The 18,646-nt window shown below is 41.9% G+C and overlaps 1 protein-coding gene across 8 annotated transcripts in view; it reads right to left on the bottom strand.

Annotated features, from left to right (window-relative positions):
• TEC (tec protein tyrosine kinase) overlaps window positions 1-18,646 on the bottom strand; it is a 167,182-nt gene that overhangs the window by 17,678 nt on the left and 130,858 nt on the right. For 7 of the 8 annotated variants that reach the window (XM_025290081.3, XM_025290082.3, XM_025290080.3 and 4 more), the window contains 4 exons: window positions 15,504-15,569; window positions 8,119-8,173; window positions 3,651-3,730; window positions 1,963-2,096 (listed from right to left, as the gene is read on the bottom strand). In XM_025290081.3, coding sequence (XP_025145866.1) covers window positions 1,963-2,096; window positions 3,651-3,730; window positions 8,119-8,173; window positions 15,504-15,569 — 335 coding nt within the window. The remainder of the gene's footprint in view (window positions 1-1,962; window positions 2,097-3,650; window positions 3,731-8,118; window positions 8,174-15,503; window positions 15,570-18,646) is intronic. The other variant, XM_025290079.3, reaches the window with a different exon arrangement.

The following is an 18,646-nucleotide window of genomic DNA, read 5'->3' as shown; positions in this document are numbered from 1 at the left end:
CTTCATGGAAAATAGATGGTGAAACAGTGGAAACAGTGTCAGACTTTATTTTTCTGGGCTCCAAAATCACTGCAGATGGTGACTGCAGCCATGAAATTAAAAGATGCTTACTCCTTGGAAGGAAAGTTATGACCAATCTAGATAGCATATTGAAAAGCAGAGACATTACTTTGCCAACAAAGGTCCATCTAGTCAAGGCTATGGTTTTTCCAGTGGTCATGTATGGATGTGAGTTGGACTGTGAAGAAGGCTGAGCATCAAAGAATTGATGCTTTTGAACTGTGGTGTTGGAGAAGACTCTTGAGAGTCCCTTGGACTGCAAGGAGATGCAACCAGTCCATTGTAAAGGAGATCAGTCCTGGGTGTTCTTTGGAAGGAATAATGCTAAAGCTGAAACCCCAGTACTTTGGCCACCTCATGAGAAGAGTTGACTCATTGGAAAAGACTCTGATGCTGGGAGGGATTGGGGGCAGGAGGAGAAGGGGACGACAGAGGATGAGATGGCTGGATGGCATCACTGACTCGATGGACGTGAGTCTGAGTGAACTCTGGTAGTTGGTGATGGACAGGGAGGCCTGGCATGCTGTGATGCATGGGGTTGCAAAGAGTCGGACACGACCAAGCGACTGAACTGAACTGAACTGATTAATGGGTTCAAGATTTCTTGTGGGGGATAGTACAAGTGACCTTAGATTATGGTGACAGTTGACACAACTCTGTAAATTACTAATTTATGAACATATCACACAGATGAACTTTAGGGTGTGTAAATTATATTTCAATAACGGTTTCTATCATTATCTGAGAAAAGTAAAGAGAGTCACAAATAGCAACATTCTTGGCAAAAGCCTTCAATAAAATATCCAAAGTTAATTTTCTATAAATTGGGTTGGATGCTTGGCTCTCTACTCAGTTATACCTTTGAAGTCAAAAGCTAGAAACCTCTCTGTTTCATCCTGTGGAGCCTCAATGGGCAAAACTGTGGTCTCTGGTTTTGTTTTTGGTGTTTGGTTTATTCCCATTCAGTGGCAAGTGTAGCAGAGATTCAGGAAGATGGGAAACTTGTCTGGGACACTATTACTCTAGTTTCTAGAAGCCTCTAACATAGACCTAAACCCAAGCTGCTCATCTGGTGGCTTCTGTGACAACCCTGACACAGACATATGTTGAATTTTAGTCTGGTACTGTTAAAGGAAAAAAAAATATTCAACGACACTGTCACAGATGGTTCGGCAGGCTTCAATCAGCACCATTGTGATAGGTATATGGACCACAGCAGTGGGATTTTAGAATAGGGGAGAGAGATGGACTCAACTCCAAATACAGCATGGGTAAGTAAAAGCTTACAGCCAAGGAGAAGGGTAGGGTTCAGTGGGTGGAAAATTACTAAAAGAAACACCAGTGGAGGGAGCAGTGGGGATGGTTCTAGCTAAGCCAATCTGTCAGGAATCTTGCAGCAAGATTATTCTCACGGAAGATAAGCCAGGGTGCCCGACTATCACGCAGGGGATGACTGGAGATGAGGAACTCAATCAGATATTGAGGGTGCTTAGATATGTATCAGATCTCAAGGTTAAGAGGTTCTGGTTAAACTGACATAGCAGTGTTATTGCTAAAATTGGATTTTATAAGAAAATATACTGATGGACCTAGGAGATGGTTCCAGACCCTGACTAAAGTTTGGTCAAGCAAAGAGTCTTTGTCAGCACCAAGGGTATAAATCACAGAAATGTGAACATTTGCCACCTACAACAAAAATAACTTGCATTTAAAGGTCAAGACTGCACTTCTTTAGTTATTATTTCTGATTTTTCTTTGTATATATCATTTCCTTAATATGCAATCATTTTAAACCAATGACATTCTACAACTAATTGCAATATAAAATTGCTCCAGGAAGAACGCATCACAATGTCTAATTATTCTAAGCATATTTGAAATAGGTTTTAACAGCTCACTTACCTGCTGCATTGTGCTTATGATATTCAATAATCTCAGGAATTGAACCAAAAGCATGTTTTTCTGCCAGATAATACTTCTTTGGAGATGTCATTGTTTCCTTTATATGGTAATGCCTGAAACCTGAGGAACCTTCGCTATAACAAAAATCCAAATGTGTTAGAACTAAGTTGGAATAACATAACTTCACTTGTAAGATATTTTCTACCAGGGTCTCTACATATAGCCCCATCTAGTCTCCAACACAAATTTTATTTTTCCCCATGTTCTTAATTTCACCTTTCAAATTAGCAGATGGGATTTAAAGTGGTCACTGATAACATCATTGATCTCTTGCATGAGAATGTAAAAAAGAATTTCTACCAACTCTTTACTAATAGTTTAAAGTCTTAAAATAGCAATTAGCTGGCTACTGCTTTTTGTCCCTGCTATTGATGTTACAAATGTTCAGAGGACCTCTAAAAGTGAATAAACTGAACTTATAAAACATGTACAACTTCTGTTTTAGATATCTTTCTATAACACAGATCTTCTTGAGTCATCTGCTAAAAGTCCTTTTCAGAGAACTCTTGCTGGTGTTAAGATAAAGCTCAGACTTCACATTTCCTTCTCAGGTTCCTCTCTCCTCCCTTGCCCCACCCCTCCCATTCTACAATCTAGTTACAATACACTTTCCTCAGCTTGCCAAGTGCTCCTTCACTTCTGGGTCCAGCAATTTCCTGTGTCAGAAACACTTGTTCCCCTCCCTCCAACCTCCACCTGCCTCACCCATCAGGTCTCAGATTGGATGTCAGTAGGCAGTATTAATGATGAACTCAGATGTGTCTGGGCTATGTACCCCACTACCCTGCCACACACGCACTCGGCCCAGCACTCACTCATATATACCAGCACTGCCTGTTTGCTTCTCTGAAAGAAGTCGCCACCAAGCAACTGGAAGGCTAGTTCTGTGTGTGCTTTGCTCAGTGTGGTAGCCTTACCACTAGCACAGTACAAAGTAATTATCTGTGGAATGTTGCTAGGATTTCTACGCGTGTGTGCGCTCAGTCCCTCAGTGGTGTCTGACTCTTTGTGACCCCATAGACTGTAGCCAGTCAGGTTCCTCTGTCCATGAAATTTTCCAGGTAAGAATACTGGAGTGGGTTGTCATTTCCTACTCCAGGGGATCTTCTAGACTCAGAGATCAAACCTGAGTCTCTTGCATTGGCAGTTGTATTCTTTACTGTACCAGCTGGGAAGCCCCAAGGTTTCTATAGCCATTCTCAACAAATACATATATAGAGAATGATGAGGACAATTACTAGATATGAATACAAAAATGTTATAGACTTTAGGGCTTCCCTGGTGGCTCAGACAGTAAAGAATCCACCTGCAGTGCGGGAGAGCTTGGTTCGATCCCTGGGTCAGGAAGACACCCTGGAGGAGGGCATGGCAACCCACCCCAGTGTTCTTGCCTGGAGAATCCCCATGGACAGAGGAACCTGGTAAGCTACAGTCCATGGGGTCACAAAGAGTTGGACATGACTGAGCGACTAAGCACAGCATAGCACAGCACAGCACAGCACATAGACTTTAGAAATCAAGTTCAGATTTTTAAATTCTGAATTGCAGCTTATTTTTCAGGAATCCATGCAAGCTATATAAGAACTGCATTCAAAAATTCTGAATTAAAAGAGAAAGAGATTACTTACCCTCCAAACTTTGTATAAAGGGAAACTGTGTACATGCCTGGTTGACTGGAATCTCTTACCATAAAACCACCTTCTTTATCCTAAAATCCAAGTTAAGAAAAATTTTATTTCAATCCAATATCAATGCCATACAGAAGATTCAAGAACCCAGTCTTATGATTTTATGATTATTATCCTCTGCCTAGAAAATCTGGTTGGAGAAGCACAACTTAGCAACAGGTAAGTCATCCACGTGATGTTTCACTTCACATTACTGGACCGTGAGATTAGTTAAAGAGAGTGAAAGTGAAGTCGCTCAGTCGTGTCCGACTCTTTGCGACCCGCGGACTGTTGCGACCTGTGGACTGGTTAAAGAAAGCACACTCATAATTCCCCATAGTTGTAACTCTTCACACACACACTGCTGCTGCTGCTAAGTCGCTTCAGTCGTGTCCAACTCTGTGCGACCCCACAGACGGCAGCCCGCCAGGCTCCCCCATCCCTGGGATTCTCCAGGCAGGAACACTGGAGTGGGTTGTCATTGCCTTCTCCGATGCGTGGAACACACACCAGTAGGAGACATTTCAAGGAGATAATCTCTCAGGGCCCTTCCAGAACTGACAGACAAGGTTTTGCAATTCCTTTACTTCCTGGACATATGGGGAAACAGTTACTGAAAAAGGCATTTCTTAACAACTGGGTTTCATTTCATACATTTTTCGAATTTTCTAGAAGTCCTGAATCCTAACTCTATATCATCTTTGTCCACATAGCATTTTTCCTGTAAATATCTCAGTGATCTTTATAGAAACACTTAAAAAAGTCCTTAATTCCCCTAGAAATCTATGTTAAATATCACTCTTTACAAAAGGAGAGATGGAAGCACAAGCAACTTAAGCCGAGAAAACCAAAAGGCAGAAACACAGTGATGGTCAAAAGATAAATCCTCATCAAGTTCTAAGCCTAAGAGCAAGAAACAGAAGCCAGGAACCTCAAACACCTCTCCACCAACAGCACCACAGCCAGTCTCCAGCACTGAATCTGCTTGGAAAGTGTGCCTAGCAGATGAAAATGAAAACAGTCTTTCCTTATTCCTAGGAAAGACAATGGAATGAAATAAAGCCCCCCCAAAAAATCTGATAAGAACAATTAGGGACAATGATCATAATAATTTATTGGTCAGTAAACTTTTTTTCCCCTGATTTATGTTTCCCATGACTTAACATTATTTGCTTACACAAAATTTCCTGGAAATGATTTTACTCTATGAAGCAGAACTATTCCTTTATCTTTGCTGGAAGATTTCCTAGTAAAACACATTTTGTTGGTCTGTGTGCTTATTTTCTTTTGTTTTTGGCTGCACTGTGTGGCATGTGAGATCTCAGCTTCCCAACCAGGGATCAAACAGGTGCCCAGTGCAGTGGAGAAGAGAGTCTTAACCACTGGACCACCAAGGAAGTCCCTGCTGCTGCTGCTGCTGCTAAGTCACTTCAGTCGTGTCCGACTTTGTGCGACCCCAGAGACGGCAGCCCACCAGGCTCCCCCGTCCCTGGGATTCTCCAGGCAAGAACACTGGAGTGGGCTGCCATTGCACATACTTGTTGAAAACTTACTCTGCTTTGATATATTATATGTGGATCTACTCAGTCCTCAAAATAGTCTTTTGAGGTAGGTACTACTATTATCCCCTTACCTGTTTACAGATGAGGAGATGAAGCACAGAAAGGTTGGAAATTTTCCCAGGTCAAATGGCTAGTAAAGAGCAGAGCCAGGATTTAGACCTCAAGCCTTCTAGGTACCCACTGCCCTACAGCAGCCTTTCACTGTGGAGCCACCCACAGAATGGGAGGAGAGGTGACATGTCATATGAATCAAGCATCAGTTGAGTTCAGTTCAGTCACTCAGGTGTGTCTGGCTCTGCAACTGCATGGACGGCAGCACGCCAGAATTCCCTGTCCGTCACCAACTCCCGGAGCTTGCTCAAACTCATGTCAATAGATAAGAGTCAGCAATGCCATCCAACCATCTCATCCTCTGTCGTCCCCTTCTCCTCCCGCCTTCAATCTTTCCCAGCATCAGGGTCTTATCCAGTGAATCAGTTCTTTGCATCAGGTGGCCAAAGTATTGGAGTTTCAGCTTCAGCATCAGTCCTTCCAATGAATATTCAGGACTGATTTCCTTTAGGATCGACTGGTTTGATCTCCTTGCAAACCAAGGAACTCTCAAGAGTCTTCTCTAATACCACAGTTCAAAAGCATCAATTCTTCGGCACTCCGCTTTCTTTAGAGTCCAACTCTCACATCCATACATGACTAATGCAAAAACCATAGCTTTGACTAGATGGGTCTTTGTCAGCAAAGTAATGTCTCTGCTTTTTAATATGCTGTCTAGGTTGGTGATAGCTTTTCTTACAAGGAGCAAGCGTCTTTTAATTTCATGGCTGCAGTCACCATCTGCAGTGATTTGGAACACAAGAAAATAAAGTCTGTCACTGTTTCCATTGTTTCTCCATCTATTTACCATGAAGTGATGGGACTAGATGCCATGATCTTAGTTTTCTGAATGTTGAGCTTTAAGCCAACTTTTTCACTCTCCTCTTTCACTTTCATCTAGAGGCTCTTTAGTTCCTCTTTGCTATCTGCCATAAGGGTGGCGTCATCTGTATATCTGAGATTATTGATATTTCTCCCAGCAATCTTGATTTCAGCTTGTCCTTCAACCAGCCCAGCATTTCGCATGATGTACTTTGCATACAAGTTAAATAAGCAAGGTGACAATACACAGCTTTGACGTACTCCTTTCCCAATTTGGAACCAGTCTGTTGTTCCATGTCTGGTTCTAACTGTTGCTTTTTGACCTGCATACAGATTTCTCAGGAGGCAGGTAAGGTGGTCTGGTATTCCCATCTCTTAAAGAATGTGCCAGTTTTTTGTGATCCACACTGTCAAAGGCTTTGGTGTAGTCAATAAAGCAGAAGTAGGTGTTTTTCTGGAACTCTCTGCTTTTTCGATGATCCAGTGGATGTTGGCAATTTGATCTCTGAATCAAGCATAATCACCTGCTATTGCTCTCTTCCAGCATGGGCTTTCCAGGTGGCAATGGTGGCAAAGAACCTGCCTGCCAATGCAGGAGATGTAAAAGACATGGGTTCAATCCCTGGGTCCGGAGCATCCCCTGTAGGAGGAAATGGCAACCCAGTCCAGTTTTCTTGCCTGGAGAATCCCATGGACAGAGGAGCCTGGCAGGCTACAGTTCATAGGGTCACAAAGAGTCTGACACAACTGAAGCAACTTAGCATGCATGAATGTACTGCTCTCTTAACATAAACTATAAGAAATAAGCACCCAACCAAACCTCAACTAGGGATAATAAGCAGGAGACAAAATGAGAAAGCACAGGTTTAACAGAACTATTACTAAATAGAATAACTAGGTCATAAATGCAGAGAACTGTAGAGGTCATCTTCTAATACAACATCTCTGCCTTACAGATGCCAAAAATAGACTAGAAAAGTGACAGCTAGACTTGGATGGGTCTCCTTATTCAGTCCACTTAGCTTCCTCTAGACTAGATTTCATCTTGCCACTGTAATTATTTCTAAAGTGCAAGAATTTTGGCACATTTCTAAAGGCAACTAAATACTGTGTTAACACTTCATTTATAAAAGATAGCATGTAATATTGATGTTAAAACTGTTTTAAAACAACTTGAAGCAAAAAAGAAAAATACATATTAATTACTAACATTAAGGTAGCAAATGATAAATCAGTAAGAAACGGTAAAGAAAACGTTGGCCATGTATAGCTATTATCCATTGTTATAAATCTGTTGACAGGAGTTTGAGCAAACTCCTAGAGATGGTGAAGGACAGGGAAGCCTGGCCTGCTGCAGTCCGTGGGGTCACAAAGAGTCAGACACGACTGGGCGACTGAAGAACAGGGACTTTCTTTCCCCCTTGAAAAACACACACTGGAGTTCTGATCCCTGGTGCTTCAGAACGTGACCTTCTGTGGAGATGTATGGAGGCAATCAAGTGGAAATGAGGTCATGGGGCAGGGAGCCCTAATTCTATGTGGCTGGAGTCCTTATAAAAGGGAAATCTGGACACAGAGCCAGATATGCATAGAGGGAAGAACCACAGGGAGAAAGGGAGAGAGGCCTCATTCAGATCCCTCCCTCACAGCCCCTGGAGGAGCCCAGTCTGTTGACATCTGGATTTCAGGTTTCTGACCTTCAGATCCGTGAAACAACAAACTTCTGCTTGTGCTACTTTGGTACAGCACTCAGTTTGTGGTACTTTGTTTACAGTAGCCCCAGGGAACAAATATAGCAGCCTTCACTTTTAAATTATTTTTTTTTAAAATTTGTACTTACATCATGGTATTTTTTTAGGCTTTGGTCACAGAGGTAGGTGGAATTACTAATCAGGAATTCATTTCAATTGATTCTGTGCTGGAACCAAACCCACAAAACAAGTACAAACACTTACCTCACTTCTAAGGAGTTGCTCTGCTTTGCTCCTATTCATATTTCTGCAATACCATCTGAACAGAAAAAGATATGTTTCAGACCTCAGGTATTTTAATTGTTCTTTTTTCTTTTTAGAATTAGCAAGGCAATACTGCTCCCCAATGACAAACAATAAATAAGAACAAGATATCATGCATAATCTCTATAAAATAGAAAACCCCTAGTAACATTTGGATGTACATACTTGCAGACTTTTTCTACCCATATTTTTATAAAGACCCATATGTATGCTAACATTCTCATTTTCATTATTAAAGCTGATCAAAGTATACTTGCTGTATCAGAACCCGGATTTTTTCACTTAACAGTGTATCACACACATCTTTGCAAAACAATATAGTTCATAGTCTGGATGTGCCATAATTTATTTAAGCTCTTCTTTATTAGTTAACATAAAAATCATTTCTAATTTTTCACTATTATAATAACAGCAAGAATGAATTTTACCCCAAAGACTCAAATATGCAGGAAATATCACTACATTATTGTCTTTAATTCAAATTAAATCTAATCCTAAGCCTCCATCCCACCAACAGGCAGTAGATTTTATCTCAGCTTATCAGGAAGACTCCCCTAGTGAACTTCACAAAGATCCCAAGTGTTGAAAGAAACAGAGCAAAACAGAAGAGGCCTCCTGGGTCTTCCCGATGTACTGCTTCTAGCACAGTCCTAACCCCTGGGAGCCTCCTCAGGTTTGCTGCAGGAACTCCGCCAGGGCCAAGCAGTGGCGCCTGCCCTCCCCACTCTGTGCTAAGCCCCTGCATATCAGCGGCCCTTTTACCCCTTGGGAAATTTTTCCTAAGGAAAGATGGATACTGCCATCTCCCACTTCATGCTCAAAAGTACACCCCTTCCCTTCTTTCCACAGCTCAATCTCTCCATGGGATTATGAGCAAGTTGGCCGAAGAAGATGAACTCAAATTGTCAGGTTTATTTATATTTCTGGCCGTGTGACATGTGGAATCTTAATTCCCGACCAGGAATCCATGCCTGCCCCCGCCACCCCCACCGCCCCGCCCCGTGTAGGAAGCATGTTAACCGCTGAACCACTAGACAAGTCCCTCAAACTGTCAGCTTTACACTTGGGTTTTTGTTCTCTGCTGTTTTGTTTTAGATGGCCTTTCATGGGCAGAACCCTTCACCAGTCATATTTCCTGAGGGTTCCAATATTACAAAACTTAGCCTGGCCCCTCTAAACACGTGAATTTTTTGTCACTGTTTCAGGCTTTTATAAGAGAATGAGCACCTGCTTTTGGCCCAGCAAACACCGTGAGACAAGCAAATACAAAGGCCTTCCCTGACTGAGGAAGAGAAAAACACAAAGAAAAAAAAAATACAAGATTCTTTTGAGCAGTTTTAGCAGCCAAACACAAATTATAATCTCAGTACAAGCCAGTAACTTATTTTATTTGGAGTCTGAAATGATTAACCAGGCCTCAGAATTGTGGGTATTAAGATCTCATTTCTGTGGATCCCACTTTATGAACTGGGACCACATTCAACAAAGCTATAGTTCTGATCAATTTCTGAAAGTAATTGAGAAATGAAATAAAGGAGGAGGGGACTTCCCTGGCTGTCTAGTGGTTAAGACTTCACCTCTCAATGCAGGAGAGGATCCCTGATTGAGGAGCTAAGATCCTAAGTGCCTTGCAACCAAAAAAAAAAGAAACATAAAACAGAAAAAAACATTGTTAACGAATTTACTAAAGACTTTTAAAATGGTTCACATTAAAAAAAAAAAAAAAAAAAGGAGAACAGATTGGATTCTGTCCCTAAAGCTTTCTCATTGATAGAGGAAATATTTATCTTCTTAAAAACAGTCATAAGAAATAATTAAGAACAGTAACTGGATCTCTCATTATGCATTATAAACCAGCAGGATCTGAAAGACTGAAAAATATTCTCTTAACTAATGACAGAAGATCCAAGCCCATATTCTCACAGCAAGAGTAAACAATGGAGGTTTAGTCTCACATTCACATGCAAGTAGTCAGTAAAACTAGACTGTGGCTTTCAAGAGGAATTAGATATAAGAAACTCAGAGGGAAAAAATAAAGAGGTCCTTTCCTCACTTAGTATATTCAAGCTCCTGCTGCTGCTGCTAAGTCGCTTCAGTCGTGTCCGACTCTGTGAGACCCCATAGACGGCAGCCCACCAGGCTCCCCCGTCCCTGGGATTCTCCAGGCAAGAACACTGGAGTAGGTTGCCATTTCCTTCTCCAATGCATGAAAGTGAAAAGTCAAAGTGAAGTCGCTCAGTGGTGTCTGACTCTAAGCGACCCCATGGACTGCAGCCTACCAGGCTCCTCCATCCGTGGGATTTTCCAGGCAAGAGTACTGGAGTGGGGTGCCACTGCCTTTTCCGATTCAAGCTCCTAGAAAGGGATAAAGAAAATAAGGAAAGAAAAGGAATTCACAGCACAAATCCTGTTCTAAGCAGTCCTTTTTAAGGCATTTGCAGGTTCCCCAGAAAGGATGCTTTCCCTAGAATAGAAACTCAGACACTAAAGTGGAAGGAAAACAGGAAGGAGTGATGAGCAAATCAGAAGAGGAATCAACCTGTGGCTCTTGGTGAGTATTTCCTAACGGTTCTTTGTGGCCTCTTTGTCTCTTCTATGATACCTGTCACCGGGCAAGGAGGGAGAGACAAGAGGGAAAGGATGCCGAACGCATCCTATGGGAAAGAACGATGCAGGAGGTGGGAATGTGAGGAAGCACACACGGTGAGGAGGAGAGCTACCGCGCTAGGACGCCAGCACGCGCATGGCTCACAAGCCTGGTACACAAGTACCTAGGGAGATCAGTTAGTTCCCCTTGATGAAGGTACAATATATCTCTAGAAACAATGTCAGGATTTGTAAGTAACTTGTCATTCCCTTCTTAGATATCAAAACCCTAATGGGAATGAGGGTTTCAGATTGGCTAGTTACTTCAAACACTTAAAGGGATAGGACTTCATGGTGGTGTCTGAATCGAGGGGAAAAGCAGATTTAGGGATACTGAGTCCTTTCTGGAAAGGAAAGATCCTAGCCAAGCTTCTTGGGGAGGGTGGGCTGGGTAAATTATAAAAAGGAGGCAACAGGTATAAAATAACAACAAAAAAAACTGAAAACAACCAATCGATGAGCTATAAATCTTAGCCGGTTCTCAATTTGGTCCTAGCCTCCTGGATCACCCATGCAAAGTCTTGTCCTAGACTTTTCCCGTCTAAGGGCCCTTGCATTCCTGTCACCTTCTTCCTTTAATGTGTTTCCATCAAGAACATATTCCTGACCACCACAATGAGTCCAGTTTCTTTCCTGCAGCACTTCTGCTGATTCTGTCCTCCCCATTCTGGGACCTGATATAGAGGTGAGAACCAGGGTACTGATACCCCGGGAGCTGTAGGTTGGCAGTCCTGAGTCCAACCCAGGGGACAACCATTGCCTAGGGCTCCTCCTCCTGCCCCCAAACAAACAGCAGAGGGGCTCTTGATTCAGTTCAGTTCAATTCAGTTTACTCACTCAGTCCTGTCCGACTCTTCGCAACCCCATGGACCACAGCACACCAGGCCTCCCTGTTCATTACCAACTCCCAGAGTTTATTCAACTCATGTCCATTGAGTTGGTGATGCCATCCAACCATCTCATCCTCTGTTGTCCCCTTCTCCTCCTGCCTTCAATCTTTCCCAGCATCAGGATCTTTTCCAATGACTCAGTTCTTCACATTAGGTGGCCAAAGCATTGGAATTTCAGTATCAACATCAGTCCTTCCAATGAACACTCAGGACTGATCTCCTTTAGGATGGACTGGCTGGATGTCCTTGCAGTCCAAGGGACTCTCAAGAGTCTTTTCCAACACCACAGTTCAAAAGCATCAATTCTTCGGCACTCAGCTTTCTTTAGAGTCCAACTCTCACATCCATACATGACTAATGCAAAAACCATAGCCTTGACTAGATGGACTTTTTTGGCAAAGTAATGTCTCTGCTTTTCAATATGCTGTCTAGGTTGGTTATAACTTTCCTTCCAAGGAGCAAGCATCTTTTAATTTCATGGCTGCAGTCACCATTTGCTTAATTTTGGAGCCCCCCAAAATAAAATCTCTCACTGTTTCCACTGTTTCCCCATCTATTTCCCATGAAGTGATGTGACCAGATGCCATAAATCTTAGTTTTCTGAATGTTGAGCTTTAAGCCAACTTTTTTGCTCTCCTCTTTCACTGTCATCAAGAGCCTCTTTAGTTCTTCTTCACTTTCTGCCATAAGGGTGGTGTCATGTGCATATCTGAGGTTATTGATTGATATTTCTCCCAGCAATCTTGATTCCAGTTTGTGCTTCATCCAGCCCAGCGTTTTTCAGTGGTAGGAGCTGAGAGAGGGCATCAGAGGGCAGACAGACTAAAACCACAATCACAGGAACTAGCCAATCTAGTCACATGGACCACAGCCTTATCTAACTCAGTGATATTAAGCCATGCCGCATAGGGCCACCCAAGACGGATGGGTCTTGCTGGAGAGTTCTGACAAAATGTGGTCCACTGGAGAAGGGAATGGCAAACCACTTCAGTATTCTTGCCTTGAGAACCCCATGAACAGTATGAAAAGGCAAAAAGATAGGACACTGAAAGATGAACTCCCCAGATCAGTAGGTGCCCGATATGCTACTGGAGATCAGTGGAGAAATAACTCCAGAAAGAATGAAGGGATGGAGCCAAAGCAAAAACAATACCCAGTTGTGGATGAGACTGGTGATAGAAGCAAGGTCTGATGCTGTAAAGAGCAATATTGCATAGGAACCTGGAATGTTAGGTCCATGAATCAAGGCAAATTGGAAGTGGTCAAACAGGAGATGACAAGAGTGAACATTGACATTTTAGAAATCAGCGAACTAAAATGGACTGGAATGGGTGAATTTAACTCAGATGACCATTATAACTACTACTGTGGGCAGGAATCCCTTAGAAGAAATGAAGTAGCCATCACAGTCAACGAAAGAGTCTGAAATGCAGTACTTGGATGCAATCTCAAAAATGACAGAATGATGTCTGTTTGTTTCCAAGGTAAACCATTCAATATCACAGTAATCCAAGTCTATGCCCCAACAAGTAATGCTGAAGAAGCTGAAGTTGAACAGTTCTATGAAGACCTGTAAGACTTTTTAGAACTAAAACCCAAAAAAGATGTCCTTTTCATCATAGGGGACTGGAATGCAAAAGTAGGAAGTCAAGAAATACCTGGAGTAACAGGCAAATTTGGCCTTGGAATACAGAATGAAGCAGGGTAAAGGCTAATAGAGTTTTGCCAAGAGAACGCACTAGTCATAGTAAACACCCTCTTCCAACAACACAAGACTCTACACGTGGACATCACCAGATGGCCAACACTAAAATCAGACTGATTATATTCTTTGCAGCCAAAGATGAAGAAGCTCTATACAGTCAGCAAAAACAAGACCAGGAGCTGACTGTGGCTCAGATCATGAACTCCTTATTGCTCTTGATTCAGCACCTGGCAAAAGGTTTTTTAACCTTGGAGACATTTGAGATGTATTACAAGATGGGCTTTAGCAAAATCCAACACCAACCGTGGCATGGAAAGATAGCAGGAGTCAGCACTGAGAACAGGTTTTTCGTCTCTCATGCAGCCAGAACTGGCACCCTGCCACATGGTATCCCCAACCTTGGGCGGAAGCCAGCTGAGGGGGCTCCCACAGCAAGTCCCTTTAGTCATGCAGAGGTGGAGTCAGGCACCCAAAAAATGCATGGCAATGCACCATAAACTTTCTAAAACCCTTATGTGTAATCCCGTGAGTCATAGGGGGTAGCTCTTACATTCAGATAAGGATTATCTGGTTTCCAAGCACTTCCCTCCTCAAATTATCAGTCACTTCTCTACCAGATCCCTTTAAAATCAGGTCCAAGTTTCTACCTTTAGCATCTTCCCCAAATTCTAAATATATGCTCTATTTTCCTAAAACTTATTTCAGAGCAAAAACTCTATTTTAGTTACATGTTTTTTATACCCTCACCTACTTCTAAAACACCTTTGAAGGGGTCACACCACTGGGAGCTACGACTTTTGAATCTGTTAATCCTTTTCTAGACTTTTAAGGTACACTCATATTACAGGAAGTGACATGGACAGAGGAAACAGCTTTGTGTTGGAGGTGGTGGTGATGGTGTTGTTTTTAAAGAAGTGAATGAAGCATCAAAATACCACCTCAGAATGACCACAAACAGTATTTGGTATATTTGAGCCTCTCACTAAAACCTGGCCACACACTGCCAGTGGGCGTATGAACAGCAGCCCACTTGCTTTCTCTGAAAAGTAATTTGACAGCATGCTTTAGAAGTCTTAAGAAGTTCAAAACTAGCCTTTAGCCCAGTATGTAGGTTTTTAAAGATCTAGTTTAAAACAATAAGCAGAAAAAGGTATCCCAGTATTTTTACATAGCAAAGATGCCGAAACATTCATGTCACACAAATAAGAAAATGATTTTATAAATTACTGCACATCCATGTGGCTATATGCCTGGTTGTACTCCTTAAGATCTCACACAGTTCATGATACATGCTAAGGTCTCAGTAAATATTTGAAGAATGAAATATAGTTCAATTATGAAAATGTTTTTGAAGAACAGTTAATGGTATGAGGAAATAGTATACTGTTAAGTGAATTAAACGGGATATAAAACAGTATATACAGCATGATTCTGTTTTTTTTTAAACAGTAAAAAGATTGAAAGAAAATATACAAATGTTGACAGAGTTCAGATCTAGTTGATTTATAATTTTTTCCTTATTAACATTTTTCATATTTTCAAACAATTTTAAAACAATAATCACATATTATTATTATAGTTAGAAAAAATAAACAATCAAATGCTTTTTTAAAGGCAACTCTGCTGCTGCTGCTAAGTCGCTTCAGTTGTGTCTGACTCTGTGCGACCCCAGAGACGGCAGCCCACCAGGCTCCCCCATCCCTGGGATTCTCCAGGCAAGAACACTGGAGTGGGTTGCCATTTCCTTCTCCAACACGTGAAAGTGAAAAGTGAAAGTGAAGTCGCTCAGTCGTGTCTGACTTTTTGCAACCCCATGGACTGCAGCTTATCAGGCTCCTCTGTCCATGGATTTTCCAGGCAAGAGTACTGGAGTGGGGTGCCATTGCCTTTTCCGGGTGAAGTGCATAATAGAAACTAATTCTTACAGCATCATTTACCATCTTATACAACTGAGTTAAGAATAAGTTGGTATCACCTTATAAAGACAGTGAAAGTTAACCATTAGTCTCCCAGATGCCTTACATAATTAGGAAAAGAAAAACAATGTCTGGTTCTCCACATTCACAAAATAATCTTTTACTTACTCATATTGATCTAAGTTGTTTGATTTCTTTCCTGTCACATAATTACTTGGGATATATCCTTCACTCCTAGAAATAAGACAAATACTTTAGGTAAACTGAAATTATTAGATAATTTTTAGATAAACTGAAATTATTTTACTGACAGAGTATTAAGAGAAAAATTACTGCCCTTCTGGAATAATTAAAGTATAATATTGCCTAAAGCTTATAAGAAAGATTGGCTGACCCTCAATAAGTCAATATATCTACAGTATTCGATGCTTTACAAAGGACTTCCTCATTGGATCCTTACAAAAATTCTGAGGTAGGCAGACATTCTTGTACCCGCTTTCCGGTGGGGAAACCAAAGCTTAGAAAGATTGAGACTTTTTCAAGGGCTCAGAACTAGCCAGCAACAGGGTCAGAATGTGAATTCTGAACTTGTGACTCGGTTTAGGGCCCTTCCTAACATTCTATGGTGCTTCTCTTGAATTCACCCTTTCTGGGGATGTTTTAAAGAAACCACTACTTCAGGAAAGTGGCAGTGTGGGATGAAAACAACTGCCACTGCAACACCGCGACAGTCTGTGCAGTGCACGCTTTCAGAGAGTATCCCTAACATCTACATCAGCATCATCTGGTCACTCAGTAAACGACAAATTCCTGGGTCCCACCCAAGAGACATGAACTGAGGAGGCCTGTGTGGGGCCGGGGAACCTTGCATTTTTACCCTAGATGACTCCTGTGCACATTAAAGTTTAAGGAGCAGTCATAGTAGGTAGAATCTTGGCTGGAGCCAAGAATTTCAGCAGAAAAAGAGATACATGTATAAAATTTCTAAGTTGAGTAAAAATGCTATAATTCTGAATTTGAACTGCTGGTTCAGTTCAGTTCAGTCTCTCAGCTGTGTCCGACTGTTGTCTTTAAATTTTATTTTGTATGAAAAGGAGCCAGAACTCTATGGGGAAATGGCAAATTGCAGGTTTGACCAGGAAAAACACAAGAATGAAACTGAGCTCTTTTATTTTATTCAGAAAGCAAGGAAGCTGAGAAAGAAAGGCTAAAAGGACCCCTAACAAAAATAGCTACCACTGACCCATGATGGGACAATCCAAGCAAAAAGAATAATGACTGCAATAGAAAAAAAAAAACAAATATGAAACTATCCATGCTTCTCCTTCTGTTTAGTCACTCAGTCATGTCTGACTCTTTGCAACCGCATGGACTGTAGCACACCAGGCTCTTCTATCCATGGGATTTCCCAGGCAAGAATACTTGGAAATGGATTGCCATTTCCTACTCCAGGGAATCTTCCTGACCCAGGGAGTGAACCCATGTCTCCTGCATTGATTGGCAGGTGGGTTCTTTACCACTGAACCACTTGGGAATCCCAGAAGTATCCATAATAACACTTTTAAAAGTATTGGTTACCATTGTTATCAGCAGAGGAAGCTTGGTCATCAGAATTAGAAAAATCACCATTTTGCTATCCTTAGCGAAATAATCGATCTAAGCAATAATCATCAGTGGATGCTAAAATCATTGAGTGAAACATTGACGAAGAATTTTATGATGGAGGAATAAAGTTGACAAACATACCTCAGGTGTGTTTACCTGCGTAACCCTGGCATCATAAGAAGTGGAACCACCAGATATACGGGACATTAGATCAGATCAGTCGCTCAGTCGTGTCCGACTCTTTGCGACCTCATGAATCGCAGCACGCCAGACCTCCCTGTCCATCACCAACTCCCGGAGTTCACTGAGATTCACGTCCATCGAGTTGGTGATGCCATCCAGCCATCTCATCCTCTGTCGTCCCCTTCTCCTCTAGCCCCCAGTCCCTCCCAGCATCAGAGTCTTTTCCAATGAGTCAATTCTTCGCATCAGGTAGCCAAAGTACTGCAGTTTCAGCTTCAGCATCATTCCTTCCAAAGAAATCCCAGGGCTGATCTCCTTCAGAATGGACTGGTTGGATCTCCTTGCAGTCCAAGGGACTCTCAAGAGTCTTCTCCAACACCACAGTTCAAAAGCATCAATTCTTCAGCGCTCAGCCTTCTTCACAGTCCAACTCTCACATCCATACATGACCACAGGAAAAACCATAGCCTTGACTAGACGAACCTTTGTTGGCAAAGTAATGTCTCTGCTTTTGAATATGCTATCTAGGTTGCTCATAACTTTCCTTCCAAGGAGGAAGCGTCTTTTAATTTCATGGCTGCAGTCACCATCTGCAGTGATTTTGGAGCCCAGAAAAATAGTCTGACACTGTTTCCACTGTTTCCCCATCTATTTCCCATGAAGTGATGGGACCGGATGCCATGATCTTCGTTTTTTGAATGTTGAGCTTTAAGCCAACTTTTTCACTCTCCACCTTCACTTTCATCAAGAGGCTTTTTAGTTCCTCTTCACTTTCTGCCATAAGGGTGGTATCATCTGCATATCTGACGTTATTGATATTTCTCCCAGAAATCTTGATTCCAGCTTGTGTTTCTTCCAGTCCAGCGTTTCTCATGATGTACTCTGCATATAAGTTAAATAAACAGGGTGACAATATACAGCCTTGACGTACTCCTTTTCCTATTTGGAACCAGTCTGTTGTTCCATGTCCAGTTCTAACTGTTGCTTCCTGACCTGTATACAAATTTCTCAAGAGGCAGATCAGGTGGTCTGGTATTCCCATGTCTTTCAGAATTTTCCACAGTGTATTGTGATCCACACAGTCAAAGGCTTTGGCATAGTCAAGAAAGCAGAAATAGATGTTTTTCTGGAACTCTCTTGCTTTTTCCATGATCCAGCAGATGTTGGCAATTTGATCTCTGGTTCCTCTGCCTTTTCTAAAACCAGCTTGAACATCAGGAAGTTCACGGTTCACATATTGCTGAAGCCTGGCTTGGAGAATTTTGAGCATTACTTTACTAGCATGTGAGATGAGTGCAATTGTGCAGTAGTTTGAGCATTCTTTGGCATTGCCTGTGTTTGGGATTGGAATGAAAACTGACCTTTTCCAGTCCTGTGGCCACTGCTGACTTTTCCAAATTTGCTGGCATATTGAGTGCAGCACTTTCACAGCATCATCTTTCAGGATTTGGAATAGCTCAACTGGAATTCCATCACCTCCACTAGCTTTGTTCGTAGTGATGCTTTCTAAGGCCCACTTGACT

The sequence above is a fragment of the Bubalus bubalis genome, chromosome 7 (assembly GCF_019923935.1).
Source record: "Bubalus bubalis isolate 160015118507 breed Murrah chromosome 7, NDDB_SH_1, whole genome shotgun sequence".
In the NCBI taxonomy this organism is placed as follows: domain Eukaryota; kingdom Metazoa; phylum Chordata; class Mammalia; order Artiodactyla; family Bovidae; genus Bubalus; species Bubalus bubalis.
The sequence above is the reverse complement of the archived record's forward strand: the minus strand, read 5'-3'. Positions and strand labels throughout refer to the sequence as shown.